The sequence below is a fragment of the Heteronotia binoei genome, chromosome 15, assembly GCF_032191835.1.
Source record: "Heteronotia binoei isolate CCM8104 ecotype False Entrance Well chromosome 15, APGP_CSIRO_Hbin_v1, whole genome shotgun sequence".
Lineage (NCBI taxonomy): Eukaryota > Metazoa > Chordata > Lepidosauria > Squamata > Gekkonidae > Heteronotia > Heteronotia binoei.
Window position 1 is genome coordinate 19,621,258 of NC_083237.1, and position 16,268 is coordinate 19,637,525.

At 51.2% G+C, this 16,268-nt stretch overlaps 1 protein-coding gene across 1 annotated transcript; it reads right to left on the bottom strand.

The window, feature by feature from the left end:
• Window positions 1-15,605: 15,605 nt before the first annotated feature.
• LOC132584714 (ribonuclease pancreatic-like) lies at window positions 15,606-16,041 on the bottom strand. The gene has a single exon (XM_060256607.1). It carries the CDS (start codon window positions 16,035-16,037, stop codon window positions 15,606-15,608), a length of 432 nt encoding a protein of 143 aa, XP_060112590.1. The 5' UTR covers window positions 16,038-16,041.
• Window positions 16,042-16,268: the final 227 nt, after the last annotated feature.

Consider the following 16,268-nt stretch of genomic DNA (forward strand, 5'->3'; position numbering starts at 1 on the left):
TCAGAATAACTGTGAGGACAGCCCATCCCTTCCTGCATGTTCTGTTGTGTGCATGCAGCATGGGAGGGAACCCCCACAGAGAGGGTTTTGAGCTCTCCCACCCTTGACTGGTGAGCATGGTTTCTAGTGGGCACCTAGAATTGTTTTGGCTTCTTTTGGTATCAGCTAGGGTTACCAAGTCCAAATCAAGAAATATCTGAGGACTTTGGGGGTGGAGCCAGGAGCAAGGGTGTGGCAAGCATGACTGAACTCCAAAGGGACCTCTGGGCATCACATTTAAAGGGACCACACACCTTTTAAATAGCTTCCCTACATTTGGAAATGATGAAAGATAGGAGCACCTACTTCTGGGGCTCATAGAATTAGACCCCCTGGTCCAATCTTTTTGAAACCTGAAGGGTCTTTTAAGAAGAGGCACTGGATGCTATGCTGCAAATTTGGTGCTTCTACCTCATAAAACAGCCCCCAGAGCCCCAGATACCCACAGATCGATTCTCCATTATGCCTTATGGGAATTGGTCTCCATAGGGAATAATGGAGTGCCCAGCAGACATTTCCCACCTCCCCTCCCACTTTCTGATGACCCTGAAGTGGAGGGAGGGTCTCCAAACTGGGGAATCCCCTGCCCCCAACTGGAGATTGGCAACCCTAGTCTCAGCAGGTCCTGCTGCGCATCGTCAGAGGCCCAGCTGCAAAGTTAGTCACCATTCAGCTCTGTTGGAACCAGTGGAATGAGTAGCTTCCCATGAGTTGCTTCCCATGAGTTTTGCTGGGCAGATTCTGCACCTTCTCTCAGGTCTACCCTCCACTGAATTGGACTTCTCCTGAGGTAAAGACCACCTCCTTATGAAGTGATGACTGCGCATTTACTCAGGAAGCAGGTCTGGGGTTGCCTTCTCTGGATTGGAAATGCCTGGAGATTGGTGGGGTGGAATCTGAGGCGGGTTGGGGAGGGGAGGGGCTTCAGTGGCATATAATACCATAGAGTCCACCTTCCAAAGCCACAATTTTCTCCAAGTGAACCGATCTGAATCACTTGGAGATCAGTTGCAATACCAAGATTTCTCTAGCCACCACCTGGATGTTGGCAACTCCACACTGACCACTGGCAGATAGGGTTGCCAAGTCCAATTCAAGAAATATCTGGGGACTTTGGGGGTGGAGCCAGGTTGTGACAAGCATAACTGAACTCCAAAGGGAGTTCTGGCCATCACATTTAAAGGGACCGCACACCTTTAAAATGTCTTCCTTTCATTGGAAATAATGAAGGATAGGGGCACCTTCTTCTGGGGCACATAGAGTTGGCCCCCCTGGTCCAATCATTTTGAAACTTGGAGAGTGTTTTGGGGAGAGGCACCAGATGCTACGCTGCAAATTTGGTGCATCTACCTCAAAAAACAGCCCCCCCGAGCCCCAGATACCCGTGGATCAATTCTCCATTATTTCCTATGGGAATGTCTCCATAGGGAATAATGGAGTTTCCAGCAGACATTTCCCTCCCCACTTTCTGATGACCCTGAAGTTGGGGAGGGCCTCCAAACCGGGGGATCCCCTGCGCCCACCTGGGGATAGGCAACCCTACTGGCAGGGGATGAAGAATAAGGTTGCCAGATCCAGGTTGGAAAATTTCTGGTGATTTAGGGACGGAGCCTGAGGAGGACAGAGACCTCAGTGGGGCACAATGCCACAGAGTTCACCCTCCAAAGTATCAGTTCTCTCCAGGGGAAATGACCTCTGAGATCTGGAGGTAGGGTTGCCAGGTCTGTGTTGGAAAATACCTGGAGACCTTGGGGGTGGATCCAGGAGACGGTGGGGTTTGGGGAAGGGAGGGGCCTCAGCATGGTGCAATGCCATAAAGTCCACCCTTCAGAGCAGCCATTTTCTCCAGGGGAGCTGATCTCTGCCAGCTGAAGATCAGCTGGAAAAGAGGGAGATCTCCAGGTCCCAGCTGGAGGCTGGCAACCCTAACTGGAGCTGAGCGGTCCTCAGGTCCCATCTGGACATTGGTATCCCTAATAGATCTCGGAGGATTGGCTATGTCAGGCGTATGTGGCCTAATATGCAAAGAAGTTTCTGCTACAAAAAAAGCCCTGGTGATCCCCCACCTGCTACCTAACATGGTATGGTCCAGACCTGCCGTTACTATCTCAGGGGATACTAAACCTGATTTTAGCTGGCTCAGGACCTCCCTAATCAAACACTGAAGATCAAATTCAGTACAAGTTAAATATGAAACACCATTGCTTATGGAAGAAGAAGAAGACTGCAGATTTATACCCCGCCTTTCTCTCTGAATCAGCAACTCAGAGTGGCTTACCATCTCCTATATCTTCTCCACCCACAACAGACGCCTTGTGAGGTGGGTGGGGCTGAGAGGGCTCTCACAGCAGCTGCCCTTTCAAGGACAACTCCTGCCATAGCTATGACTAACCCAAGACCATTCCAGCAGGTGCAGGTGGAGGAGTGGAGAATCAAACCTGGTTCTCCCAGATAAGAGTCCACACACTTAACCACTACACCAAACTGAACATTTGATGATTGGGCATCACAGGACACAAACTTGTCAACTTTCAGATATACTCAAAATTGTGACAGGACCTCTTGAACACTAAATATTATAACACAGCCACATGTTTTAAGTCTCAAAAACTTTTAAAATGACCGAATTGCATGGCCTCAATATGGTCCCAGTGTTCAGAACTGGGTTCCTTAATTTATTATAGTGAATGGTAACCCTTCATGAGAGCCAGTTCGGTGTAGTGGTTAAGTATGCAGACTCTTATCTGGGAGAACCGGGTTTGATTCCCCACTCCTCCACTTGCACCTGCTGAATGGCCTTGGGTCAGCCATAGCTCTGGCAGAGGTTGTCCTTGAAAGGGCAGCTGCTGTGAGAGCCCTCTCAGCCCCACCCACCTCACAGGGTGTCTGTTGTTGACTGAGAAGATATAGGAGATTGTGAGCCGCTCTAAGTCTCTGATTCAGAGAGAAGGGCAGGGTATAAATCTGCAATCTTCTTTTTCATTTATATGGGAGAGAACTAAGGGGTAAATGCAAGAGGAATTGGGAGTGGAACTGTGGCTCAGTGGCAGAGTATCTCCTTGGCATGCAGAAGGTCCCAGGTTCAATCCCTGGCATCTCTCGTTAGAAGGGTTGGCAATAGATGATGTGAAAGACCTCAGCCTGAGACCCTGGAGAGACACTGCCAGCCTGAGTAGACAATTCCGACCTTGAGGGACCAAGGGCCTGATTCAGTATAAGGCTGTTTCATGTTTCACCACTATGGTTAAGGCCACAGAGATCTCCAGAGAGTAAGTCCATCAATAGCTATTAGCGATGATGGCAAACTCCTCACAAGCCTTCTGAAGAAAGGGGATATGTTCCAGGTTCCTATAAGGTGTTTTGTTTTTGATGAGAATCTAATTACAGATTATGTAAAGGAAGCTTTGGAGATGTTCGTCTTAATACGATGTCTGTTTATATCCTGCCTTTCCACAATATACCTTACAAGGTGGCTGATGTAAATATATTAAAAATCAGATTAAAATACATGAACAATGCATTAAAATAGTGGAATCCAAACGAGCGCTAGCAAGAGAAAGTAAACTTGAGAGTGGACAGGAGGGCTCTTGAGCCCACTGCTGTTAAAAGCTCTTTCAAGATAAAGCAGTTTTCACTTGGTCCTTATAAGGACCCAGTGAAGGTCTGAAGCACATCTCGAAGAACACTGTTCCATGGTTTTGTGCCACCACTGCAAAGGCCCTGACTCTGGTACCCACTCCACCCGATCTCTGAAAACAAGGACACTTGAAGCAGGTTCATACAGGAGAAGTCAAACCCAGATCACAGACTCCTCTGACTTACCCAAGTTGCATACTGTGAGTGCTGGATACTCGCAGAGGCTGAGGGACGGATTCTGCAGACCCGTGTATCTTCCCCAACCTGCTCTCTGGAGTGTTATATAGACCTCAAATACTTCAGGGCAGGATCCAAAAAGGAGGAACATCCAGCCAGTTGCCACATATGGCATGCAAAGGAATGGTGCAAGGGATTTGGGGGGGGGGGGGTTTCTGCAGAGAATTACTCAACTGGCTACTTGATCCTCGAATGGCTACTGAATACATCCCTGGACTTAGAAAAAGCACCATTCAGGCAGAGGAAGGGAAGGAGGAAGCCAAGATTTCTGGACTCCTGTTCATGCTGCTCTTGGTACTTAAAGCAATGTTTATTGCTTCAAGCAGTGTTACTTACAGGACTTTTTTTGTAGCAGGAACTTCTTTGCTTATTAGGCCATGTCCCTGGAACGAGAGAATCCTTGCTGGGCAGAGCAGGGAGTAGACAAGGAAATGGGGTTGGGAGCGCTTCCCATTTGGGAGAGAGACCAGCTCCCACTGGCCTTGATTATTTCAACGTGAAACTTCCCTATTCAGACAACCAGCTCTTCTTCATTGAATAGAAATTGGCATGCTGCAAATCTCAAAGGCTGCCTTTTGAAAAGTTGCTAGCAGAGAGAAGGTGGTGTGCCCTTTGGCCCCATCCAGAATGGTCTTCTTCTCTCCTGGTCAACAGAGAGGCACCAAAATTCAAGCTCAGGTTGCTGTCCAAACCCCAATCCCAGCGATCTTCAAATTGACCAGGTATCTTCAACCTGCTGGGGGGAAGACAACACCACAGTGGCTCCGCTTGGGGGAGGGGAGAAGGGCCAACTCTTTTCTAAAGAGTCAACTTTTGTGTGCATCTGCATGCCTTGGGCCATGATATTTCACAAGGCCATTAATCCCACCCCCCCTAAAACCACAGCTTCACCCTAGTGATGAAAACCTTACGATCCGGCCTCCACTCTTTACTTCTTGATGGTTTACTCAGAAATTATGAGGAGAAATTATGGCACAGAGTGGTAAGCAGCAGTACTGCAGTACTGTGGTCTGAACTCTCTGCTCATGACCTGAGTTTGATTCCAACGGAAGCTGGATTCAGGTAGCCGGCCCAAGGTTGACTCATCCTTCCATCCTTCCGGGGTCGGTCAAATGAGTCCCCAGCTTGCTGGGGGGGAAAAGACTGGGGAAGGCAATGGCAAACTACCCTGTCAAAAGTCTGCTGTGAAAAAGTTGTGAAAGCAACATCACCCGAGAGTCGGAAATGACTGGTGTTTGCACAGGGGATCTTTCCTTTCCTAATCCCTTGGTTTCCTGTCAGTTATCCCCTGTTGTTCTGGGCCCCTGTGGAGAAATACCTGAGGAAATCACTTTTGCAAAATCCCTAAAAAGTGGAGAAACAATGTAGGAATTTACCTTTTCAATTGGGTTTTGAAATTGACACTGCAGCCACATGACCTATCAGTGACCACCCAGAGTACAAATTCCCTATTTGATGAAGGGGTTTTTGATTCTTAAAAGTTCACCCCCTGAAAATTTGGTGCTCCTCCTGGATGAATCAAGCAGATCCTCACAGCAACCCTCTGGAATAACTTTTCTGCTTCCCTTAAAACAGATATTTTCTCCTTTCTGTCTTGGGCAACCAAACCCTGTCACACAGGTATGTACAACGACACGATAAAACTTGGTAAATATTATTATGTTCTTGATCGATGCAGATGACACAACTCTTTCTTCTCAAGTGAGAAAGGCAGCACACTCATTTTAAGAGAACATAAGAGAAGCCACGTTGGATCAGGCCAATGTCCCATCCAGTCCAACACTCTGTGTCACATAAGAACATAAAAGAAGCCATGTTGGATCAGGCCAATGGCCCCTCCAGTACAACACTCTGTGTCACATAAGAGAAGCCATGTTGGATCAGGCCAATGGCCCATCCAGTCCAACACTCTGAGTCACATAAGAACATAAGAGAAGCCATGTTGGATCAGGCCAATGGCCCATTCAGTCCAACACTCTGTGTCACATAAGAACATAAGAGAAGCCATGTTGGATCAGGCCAGTGGCCCATCCAGTCCAACACTCTGTGTCACATAAGAACATAAGAGAAGCCATATTGGATCAGGCCAATGGCCCATCCAGTCCAACACTCTGTCTTAAAAGAACAAGATTTAGAGAAGTTTAAAAATGAGTGGGGAAAGTTTCAAAAGTATATTGAAAAACAATGGAATGTTAAAGGACATTTGGCAATCTTTGACAATGGTTAATCTCTAAAGAAACTTTATATGGATTATAGTAAAAAATGAGATTATTGGATTATATCTTTTTCGTTTCTTTGTGAATTACTAAAAAGGACTACTATGAAGTTGGACTACAAATATGGGTTTTTTTTCTTTTTAATGTTTTTTCTTCATGAAGAAAGATTCTTTAATAGACAGAATTTATTACCTTTTAACAAATTAAATAAAATAGCAATAGGGAATGGTTTGTAAAGGAGGTTGGCACTGCCGGGAGTCACCAAAAGGGGGGAGGAGTAGAGAAAATGTAATGTATGTGTATTAATTTTTAATAGCAGATGATAACATGATATTACAATATTTTACATTATAATAAATTGTTTTAAACAAAAAAATTAAAACCTGTCTGGCTGCAGAGTTCAAAGCAACCCAAGGCTGAATCATCAAAAGCAAAGGGTTTAACGTTAAGGAGCTTTTGATTGCGACCCTACAAAGGAGGCAATTTTCTACTTCATGCAGTTTGATGGCCATTAATAGAGTTGAAGTGGGAGTAACACCGGCATTAAAGAACTTTTTCTGCGTTTGGATGCCTGGGCCACTGAATAACCACAGTGGATGTGGGGAGAATCTTAATTTATGTTCTGAGACAGAGAAGAGCTTTTTTTGGAGGGATGGGGAACTAATGGTGCTCAGTTCATAATATGCGTGAGCATTTTAAGCTGGAGACAAATTCATATAATAGTGAACCAGGTAACGGATGCTTTGTGCCAAGACGAAGGCAACAATTTCTCTCCAGGCCAGTTTGGCCAGGGATCCTGGAGTTTTTTTTTGGGGGGGGGGGTTGCCATCTTCTGGGTATGCAGCAGGGGGTCACTGGGGGTGTGTGGAGGAAGGTATTTGTGAATTTCCTGTGTTGTCTAGAGGATTGGCCTAAATGCTCAAGGAGGTACCTTTCTACTCTATGATTCTGTCATACTGCCAGTGCCCTTTTGCTCAGTTATCTGTTGGAAAACAAGCTGCCTTTTAGGCTGTGGACCACTTACCTGTCTTTGTCTGCAAATCTTATCCTGTTCTCTGCTCAGTTTCCAGTCTCATGTTTCTTCTGTTGCTCCGTGTGAAGACCAAGATCAGCCTGGCTTCTGACACTATATATCGAGCCAGTTTTGGTGTAGTGGTTAAGAAGAAGATATTGGACATATCCTGCCCTCCACTTCGAATCAGAGGAGCTCACAATCTCTTTTATCTTCCTCCGCCACAACAGACACCCTGCGAGGTGGTTGGGCCGAGAGGACTCTCACAGCAGCTGCCCTTTCAAAGACAACTCCTGAAAGAGCTATGGCTGACCCAAGGCCATTCCAGCAGGTGCAAGTGGAGGAGTGGGGAATCAAACCCGGTTCTCCCAGATAAGAGTCTGCACACTTCACCACTGCACCAGACTGGCTGCTCAGACTCTTATCTGGAAGAACCAGCTTTGATTCCCCACTTCGCCACTTGCAGCTGCTGGAATGGCCTTGGGTCAGCCAAAGTTCAGGCATGTTTCTGGGCAGCAACTGCTTTTCAGCCTGAGATAGATTTTTCTTCACCTTCTGGGCACTCCGGAAAAGAAAGAGGGAGGGCAGAAAGGAAGCCATGTGATGCTCCGAAAGGAACACTAGAGGGCAGAAGAGAGTTGCGGCTCCCCAGATTTCTAAGTCAAGCCTTTTTTGGATCGGTAGCCATCCTGGCGGAAGCGGGGTTCAGGTAGCTGGCTCAAGGTTGACTCAGCCTTCCATCCTTTCGAGGTCGGTAGAATGAGTCCCCAGTTTGCTGGGGGGGAAGTGTAGATGACTGGGGAAGGCAATGGCAAACCACCCCGTAAAAAGTCTGCCAAGAAAACGTCGTGATGTCACTCCAGAGTCGGAAACGACTGGTGCTTGCACACAGGGCCCCCTTAACTTTTTAGTCAGGTTTCAGAGAGACAAATAGTGCATGGGAAAAAATGAACACATCTGATTTTTTTTTTTTAAATACACTAACATGTTTGCTCATTTGCCCCCTCTGCTGTTGCATGAAGTCTATGTAAGATTAAAAACTTGAGGTACATACAGTCTGCATTGTTTGGGGCTTCCTTTACTTTGGGCTATGAGAATTTTCACTTCCATGGATTTGGGTGGGCAGCTGCTATGGAAGGTTTATGAAGAGTCCATCTGCTCATAAGGTTGAAAAAACAAAAACCCAGCTCCAAACCAAACTTTGCCAGCGGCTCGAAGTCTTCGAAAGCTTGGGCTCTTGCACAAGACATTGAAGTGCACATATTAATGAGGTGAGAAAATTAAGACACGTGCAAGACTGAGTGTTGAATGGGAACGATGAGGTAATTCAGACGTAAACATCTGTGCATCTCGCAGGTCTCCAGATGTAATCTATAGAACTATCTACAAGCAGCGTCAAGCGATCACTGGCATGTGTGAACTCCCAGATCAGACAACACAGAGAGAACTCTGGTATCACTTCAAGCTTTAGTGCTCCCTGATATGGGAACCAGATTATGGTGACCCCTGGTGAGGTTTTGAAGGCCAGAGACGGTCAGAGAAGGTTTGCCATTGCCTGCCTCTGTGTAGCGACCTTGGACTTCTTTGGAGGTCTTCCATCCAGGGCTTTTTTTGTAGCAGGAACTCCTGTGTAAATTAGCTCTCCCCCACAATGTAACCAATCCTCCAAGAACTCGCAGGGCTCTTCAGAGCCAGTTTGGTGTAGTGGTTAAGTGTGCGGACTCTTATCTGGGAGAACCGGGTTTGACTCCCCCCTCCTCCACTTGCACCTGCTGGCATGGCCTTGGGTCAGCCATAGCTCTCGCAGGAGTTGTCCTTAAAAGGGCAGCTGCTGTGAGAGCCCTCTCCAGCCCCACCTACCTCACAGGGTGTCTGTTGTGGGGGAGGAAGGTAAAGGAGATTGTGAGCCGCTCTGAGACTCTTCGGAGTGGAAGGCGGGATATAAATCCAATATCTTCATCTTCTTCTTCTTCATACAGGGCCTACTGTAAGCTCCAGGAGGACTGGCTACATCAGGGGTGTGTAGCCTAATATGCAAGGGAGTTCCTGCTACAAAAAAAGCCCTGCGCACAGGAACGCAGTTCCGGCTGGTTTGGTGTCAGAGGGTGTGGCCTAATATGCAAATGAGTTTCTGCTGGGTTTTTTCTACAGAAAAGAAAAGCCCTTCTCCCTTTCAAATACTAGCCAGGGCCAAACTGTGCTTTGCTGCCAAGATCTGGAGAGATTGGGCTAGCTGAGCCAGCTATGTCAGAAGGCCTGAGGGGGCCCACAAACTGTATATAACGCTAATATACAGAAAACTGCAGATGAAGATGAAGGCTTCCAGCCCGGCTTTCTCCCTAACGAATTATTTTCTGTGTGGAAGGATGTTTATGGGCTCTACCTGCGGGGATTCCCTCCCATGCTTACAGCAGGTTTGCACATGGAGAAAAGGATACAATTTGCACATGGAGGGGGGAAAAAAAAGAATGTGAAAAGGAAAACAAAAATCTGTCCTCACTAGTATGATTCTCTGCTCCTTCCACTGGAGGTATAGCAGTTCCAGCAAGCAAGGGAAGTCAACTATGACCCTGTTTGAAGAGAGGCGTAAGCCCAGAAATTCTCGGTTTGGAAACTGAGTGCCACACATATACAAACACAATTTTTTTTTTCCATTTGCAAGAATTTATTTGATGGAGGGAGAGAAAGAGAGAGAAAGCAAGCCACCAGCGTATGCTCTTCATCCTGATGCGGTGCTTCCTCCATATTATCAGTACTAGGATGGGGAGGGGGGAGTAGAGAGGGTTAGTTTCATGGTTGAAAGAGCAGCAGAGAAGGGAAGGGTTGTAATGCTACCAAATGAACACCAGAGGGCAGGAGAAAACAACACCAGGAGGGCCGCAGCTACTTATATTTTTAAGTCAAAGCCTCGTTTGGATCAATGGGCACTTGGAGGGTTGCCAACTCCAGGGATTTGGCAGTGGGCCCTTGGGACAGCAGGGGTTGGGGGAACAGAGGGATCTCTGCAGAGTATAATGGCATAAACTCCCCACTGCAAAGGAGCTGCTTTCTCCAAGGAACTGATCTCCATTGTCTGGAAATCCCACATTCGCCTCTCTGTCAAAAGGATACAGATGGTAACGAAGAGAGGAGAAAACCAGAAATGCACGTACATGCATGAACCAGGCCTTTAATGACTGATACCCTGTGGGAATATTAAATTTACGCTTTGCTCTGATAGCTGCTCATACGTGCAAAAGCATTACTTGCTTTTTGTTTTAAACAGCCAGTTTGGTGTAGTGGTTAAGTTTGCGGACTCTTATCTGGGAGAACTGGGTTTGATTCCCCACTCCTCCTCTTGCACCTGCTGGAATGGTCTTGGGTCAGCTGTAGCTCTATCAGGAGTCATCCTTGAAAGGGGCAGCCCCACCCACCTCACAGGGTGTCTGTTTGGAGGGAGAAGATTTGTGAGATTGTCAGCCGCTCTGAGTCCCTGATTCAGAGGGAAGGATGGGGTATAAATCTGCAGTCTTCTTCTTCTGAAGGTGCAGGTTTTTCAGTCTCTGGTTTTATACCATTTCCTCAGCTGTTGTATCCCCCCCCCCAACCTCCCCCCGCCCAGGGTTTCTAGTTTGATGACATCCCCGAGCATCCTATTGCATTAGTGGTCTTTAAGCTCTCTTGTGGAGAATGGCAATTCCCGGAATTTCCTGGGGAGAAGGAACACTTGCTGAAGGAGTGTAAGGATGAACTAGGGATATGGCCCTGTAATGTACTGGGAGACGAGACGTGGTAAAGGCATTGGTCTTTAATCGCTGATACATTACAGAACTGGGAAACACGCGGCCGGGTCCGCTAATATATACATGCACCCCGGATCAACCCCCCTGCTGGCCAGCCCAATCCTGGCCAGTTAAACTTCCCGCGCTTGGTCTTGATTGGCGGTGACTTTTCCCGCGCTGCGCCAGGTAACCCGAGGACGTCCCGGCTTGCGCGGCGCGGGTGCAGAGTCCGATACTCAACACTCCTCCCCCCTTAGTTTAAATCACATAGTCCCGGAGGTACGCCGGTGCTCTCCGTTCCCGTGTCGATCTCCTCGGGGTCGCTCTTGGTGCGGAGGCTGGTTCCGTTGTGGGCGATGCTGCTTCTGGCTGCGGGATGTTGGGGTCTGTTTCAGGCTCCGGCTCTGGTTCGGTGTCTCTGGGGGCGTCATAAGTGGGTAGTTCCTGTATTGGCGAGCGCCCGTCCGGACCTTCGGTTGCCCGCGGATCCCTATTCCCTACCTCCTCTGTTTCTTCGGGTAGGGTGCGGCGGCGCAGCTGATCTATGTGCCGCCTTAGTACCTGGCCCCCCTCGGTGGTGACCTCGTATGACCTGGAACCTGTCACCCTAAGGACTCTCCCCGCGACCCACTCGGGACCGCTTGCGAAGTTCTTCGCGTATACCGGGTCACCCGGAAAGAACCCCCGCACCGCCTCCCGGACCTCTGGGGACCCGCGGACCTCGGGGGCCCGGTCGGGGTGCAGCCTGTCTAGGCGTGTTGTCAGTTTCCTCCCCATAAGCAGTTCTGCGGGGCTGGATCCCGTTATAGGGTTTGGGGTGATCCTGTTGTGGAACAGGAAGGCTGAGAGGCGGTGGTCCCAATCCCCTTGTACTATTCTCCCCAGTGCTTCCTTGGTGGTCCGCACCATCCGCTCTGCCTGGCCGTTGGTGGCCGGATGGAAGGGTGCGGATCTTATGTGTCGTATGAGGTACCTCTCCGTGAACTCCCGGAATTCCCGGGAGGTGAATGCAGTACCGTTATCCGTCACCAGGGTGTCTGGGATCCCGTGCGTGCATAGGACCCTCCTGAGTGCCCGGACGGCTGCTGCTGTGGAGGTTGAGGCTACTGGAATCACCTCCAGCCATTTTGTGTAGGCATCCACAAGTATAAAAAAGATTTGGCCCTGATACGGGCCTGCAAAATCTAAGTGGAGGCGGGACCATGGTCGCCTGTTAGACTCCCATCTGTGGACCGGGGCTGATGGGGGATCGGGCCGGGATTCTTGGCAGGGTTGGCACCTCCTCACCCACCCCTCTATCTCCTCATCCATGCCCGGCCACCACACATAACTACGGGCCAGGGCTTTCATCCTCACGATGCCCGGGTGGGTCTCGTGGAGGTCTTCCAGCACCTGCTTGCGCAAGGGGGGGGGGAACCACCACCCGACTGCCCCAAAGCACACACCCCTTGTGGGTTGATAGCTCGTCCTTCCTGGACGCGAATGGCCTGAACGCGTCTTCGACTTTGCCTGATGGCCACCCCCTCCCCACCCAGTCCCTGACCCGTGCCAGGATGCGGTCCCTCCCTGTTGCCCGAGCCACCTCCGCCGCGTGCAGGGGGCGCTCGGGGAGCGATTCAATGAGCATTACCCCATGTGCCGGGGCGGGATCCGGTTCTGTCATGGGGAGCGGCAGGCGGCTGAGGGCATCGGCGTGTCCCATGGCTTTACCCGGGCGGTGGATCAGTTCATACGTGTAGGAGTTCAGGAACTGGTTCCACCTCAGGACCCTCTGGGATAGGATTTGGGGGGTCTGACGGTCTGGAGCTAGGAGGCCCAGGAGCGGCTTGTGGTCCGTGGCGATGGTGAAACGCCTACCGTAGAGGTAGTCGTTGAACTTGTGCACCCCCGCCACGATCGCCAAGGCCTCCTTGTCAATTTGAGCGTAGTTCCGCTCCGCTGGAGATAGAGTCCGTGAATAGTACGCGACTGGCACTTCCCTCCCGTCCGGGAGTTGGTGCCCCAAAACCGCTCCTACTCCGTAGGGGGAGGCGTCGCAAGCTAGGATCAGGGGTAGGTTTTCGTCGTAGTGGTGAAGTACCGCGTTAGAGACCAAGAGGTCCTTCACCGCTTGGAACGCCGCGGCTTGGCGTTGGCCCCAGACCCACGGGGCCTGTTTATCCAGCAAACGGTGCAACGGTTCCGCTACGGCGGCTTTGTGCGGTAGGAACGTGTGATAAAAGTTCAACAATCCTAAAAAACTCTGTAGTTCTGCCTTGCATTTGGGCGCAGGAGCCTGGACTATGGCCCTGGTCTTGTCCGCCGTCGGGTGTATCCCCGCCGCGTCCACGGCGAACCCCAGGAACTCCACTCGCGGGACCCCTAACAAACATTTCTCCTTTTTGACTCTCAGCCCCGCCGCTTGGAACCGCCTGAGGACCTCGCGCAGGCGGCAGCAGAACTCTCCTTCATTGGGGGCGGCGATTAAAACGTCGTCAAAGAAGGGTTGAACTCCGGGGATCCCTTTAAGGAGAGAGTCCATTATGCTCTGGAATATCCCCGGAGCCACACTGACCCCGAACTGCAGCCGTTTAACCCTGAACGCGCCCCTGTGGGTCACGATCGTCTGCGCCTCCGCTGTCTTAGCGTCGACCGGCAGTTGCTGGTATGCTTGTGCTAAGTCCAGCTTCCCAAAAACCTTCGCCCCGGCTAGCGCTGCTAGGACGTGGCTGACCACCGGGACTGGGTAGGGGTTGTCTTGTAGCGCCTTATTGATCGTGCACTTGTAGTCAGCGCAGATCCTCACCTCCCCATTGGGTTTGACGGGCGTTACTATGGGGGTTTCCCATTCCGCGTATGTTACCGGTTCTAGGACGCCCTGGGCCGTTAGGCGGTCCAGTTCTGCCTCTATTTTAGGCTTAAGGGCGAACGGGACGCGCCTCGCTTTAAGCCTTATGGGCCTGACCATTGGGTCAATCGGTAGGGTGATGGGCGGACCCTTATAGCTCCCCAAAGACCCATCAAAGACCTCGGGGAACTCATGGCAGACCCCGTCGAAATTGCTTGCCTGCAAGTGGTCCACCCCCACCAGCTGGATCCCCAGGGGATTGAACCAAGCCAACCCTAGGAGTGTGGTCAGTTGGCGCTTGACCACTAGGATGTCCAGGGGCCCTCTGAAACCCCTTCTTTCCACATGCACCCGGGCCCACCCCACGATGTGTACTGGGTTCTTCTGAAAGTCCCTCAGTACGAAGTCCGCTGGCCTCGTTTGAAGGCGGCGGTGGGGGCATAGTTTCTTGAGGGTTTCCTCCGAAATGATGGAGATGGAGGAACCCGAGTCCACTTCCATGGTGCAGGGGGCGCCCTCGATTAGGACCGACATTTTGACCTTGTCTGGGGCCGATAGGGGCAAGTTCAATACCTGCAGAGTGGTGGATGCCGTCGTGTGGGTGTCCAGGGAGTCGTGATGCGCTGATGGTTGTCGGCGGCTGTTCTTGGCCCGGCAAGCCCGAGCGATGTGGCCCGTCTTTCCGCAGCTGCGGCAGTCCAGGTTGCGGTACGGGCAGTCCCGGCGCTCGTGGGGGTCGCCGCAGCTGGCGCATCTGGGACCGGTGGTGGCGGTGGCCCTCTCCGTCGCTCGCTGTCTAGTGGGGGCCCTTGTGTCCGTTCTTTGGGGCCGCCGGAGTTGAAACGCTTCTTCCTCTGTTCGGTCTTCTGGCTCCGTTTCCCCTTGGTGGACTGCTTCACCTCGTGGCTGGCCGAACGCCTTGGTGGCCCTCTCGAAGGCCGTTGCCTCGTTGAAGGCTTGTTGTAGCGTTAGCTCCTCCTTCGCGAAGAGCTTCTGCTGCAATCGCTCGTCGCGGAGGCCCCAGACGAAACGGTCCCGCAGGGCTTCGTCCCTTTTGTCAAAGTTGCAATTTCCGGCGATCTGCCGAAGGGCCGCCAGGTAGACCGCCGCTGTCTCCCCCGACTTTTGGTCCCTCTTGTGGAAGAGGAATCGGCGGGCGACGATGGACGGTTGGGGTGAAAAGTGGCCCGTGAGGAGCCTCACGACTTCCCGGTAGGTCCTCTCCGTCAGCTTAGCTGGAGCGGAGAGACCTCGTGCGATCTCGAAGGTCTCTTCGCCACAGACGCTCAGCAGGACGTCTCTCTTTCTCTCGTCATCGTCGATCAGGTTCGCCCGCAGGTAGCACTCGACCCTTTCGGTGTAGGTCTCCCATCTCTCGGGGTGCTCCGGGTTGAATTCCGCAAGATGGCCCGTCGTTACGCTCGAGTTCGCCATGGTGGCGGCGGGCTGCCCGATCCTGCGGTCTCTCGCCTTCCTCGTCTCCGGCCGGACCTATCTAGATCCCATCCTCGTCGCCAGTGTAATGTACTGGTAGACGAGACGTGGTAAAGGCATTGGTCTTTAATCGCTGATACATTACAGAACTGGGAAACACGCGGCCTGGTCCGCTAATATATACATGCACCCCGGATCAACCCCCCTGCTGGCCAGCCCAATCCTGGCCAGTTAAACTTCCCGCGCTTGGTCTTGATTGGCGGTGACTTTTCCCGCGCTGCGCCAGGTAACCCGAGGACGTCCCGGCTTGCGCGGCGCGGGTGCAGAGTCCGATACTCAACAGGCCCAGAGATCCATTGTTGAGAACGCAGCAAGCAAAGCAGAACAAGATGGCTGCCATTTCAGAATTTCATTCGGCTTCTGGCTTCATTCGATTTCTGGCCCTAGATGAGCCTCTCGAAGTGAACCGGCTGTCTCCTGACACAGGCCAAACGAATTCTCCTGGACTCTTGTCTGCCGACATACTGGCAGCGAGGATACCGGCCTCTATTTCGGCAGGTGGTGACGCGGAAGCGGCTTCTGCTGTCGTATAGATTGTGATTCACTGGCCGCCCTCCCCTATTGCAGACAGCCTGGATGGTGCTGGGCCTGTTGTGGATGAACGTGTTGGTGGGCTTGCAAAATCTATTCATCATGCCTCTCCGCCTCATCATGAGGTTGCAGTAGGCATTGGGGTTGGGGGCTCTGGTTCTCGGATGATCGATATGCCTATGGGCGAAATCCCGGTAGGTGGCCCCTTCGCTGGACTGTGCCAGGAAAGCTGCCAAGAGAACGGCCAAACGCAGCAGCAGCCAGAAGGAGATCTTGGGGGGCATCTTGGTGAGGTGCTGGAGACCACAGGAGAAGAAAGTCAATTTGAAGTCTGTTTCTCAGCCTCAAGGGTGACATTATTTTGTCAGGGCTTTTTTTGTAGCAGGAACTCATTTGCATATTAGGCCACATCCCCTGCTGTAGCCAATCCTCTAAGAGTTTACAGTAGGGTTGCCAGCCTCCAGGTGGGGCCTGGAGATCTCCCGGAATTACAACCGATCTCCAGACGATAGAGG

Excerpts from the sequence above, each read along its gene's own strand:
- LOC132584714 (XM_060256607.1), bottom strand. The coding sequence starts at position 16,037 with ATGCCCCCCAAGATCTCCTTCTGGCTGCTGCTGCGTTTGGCCGTTCTC.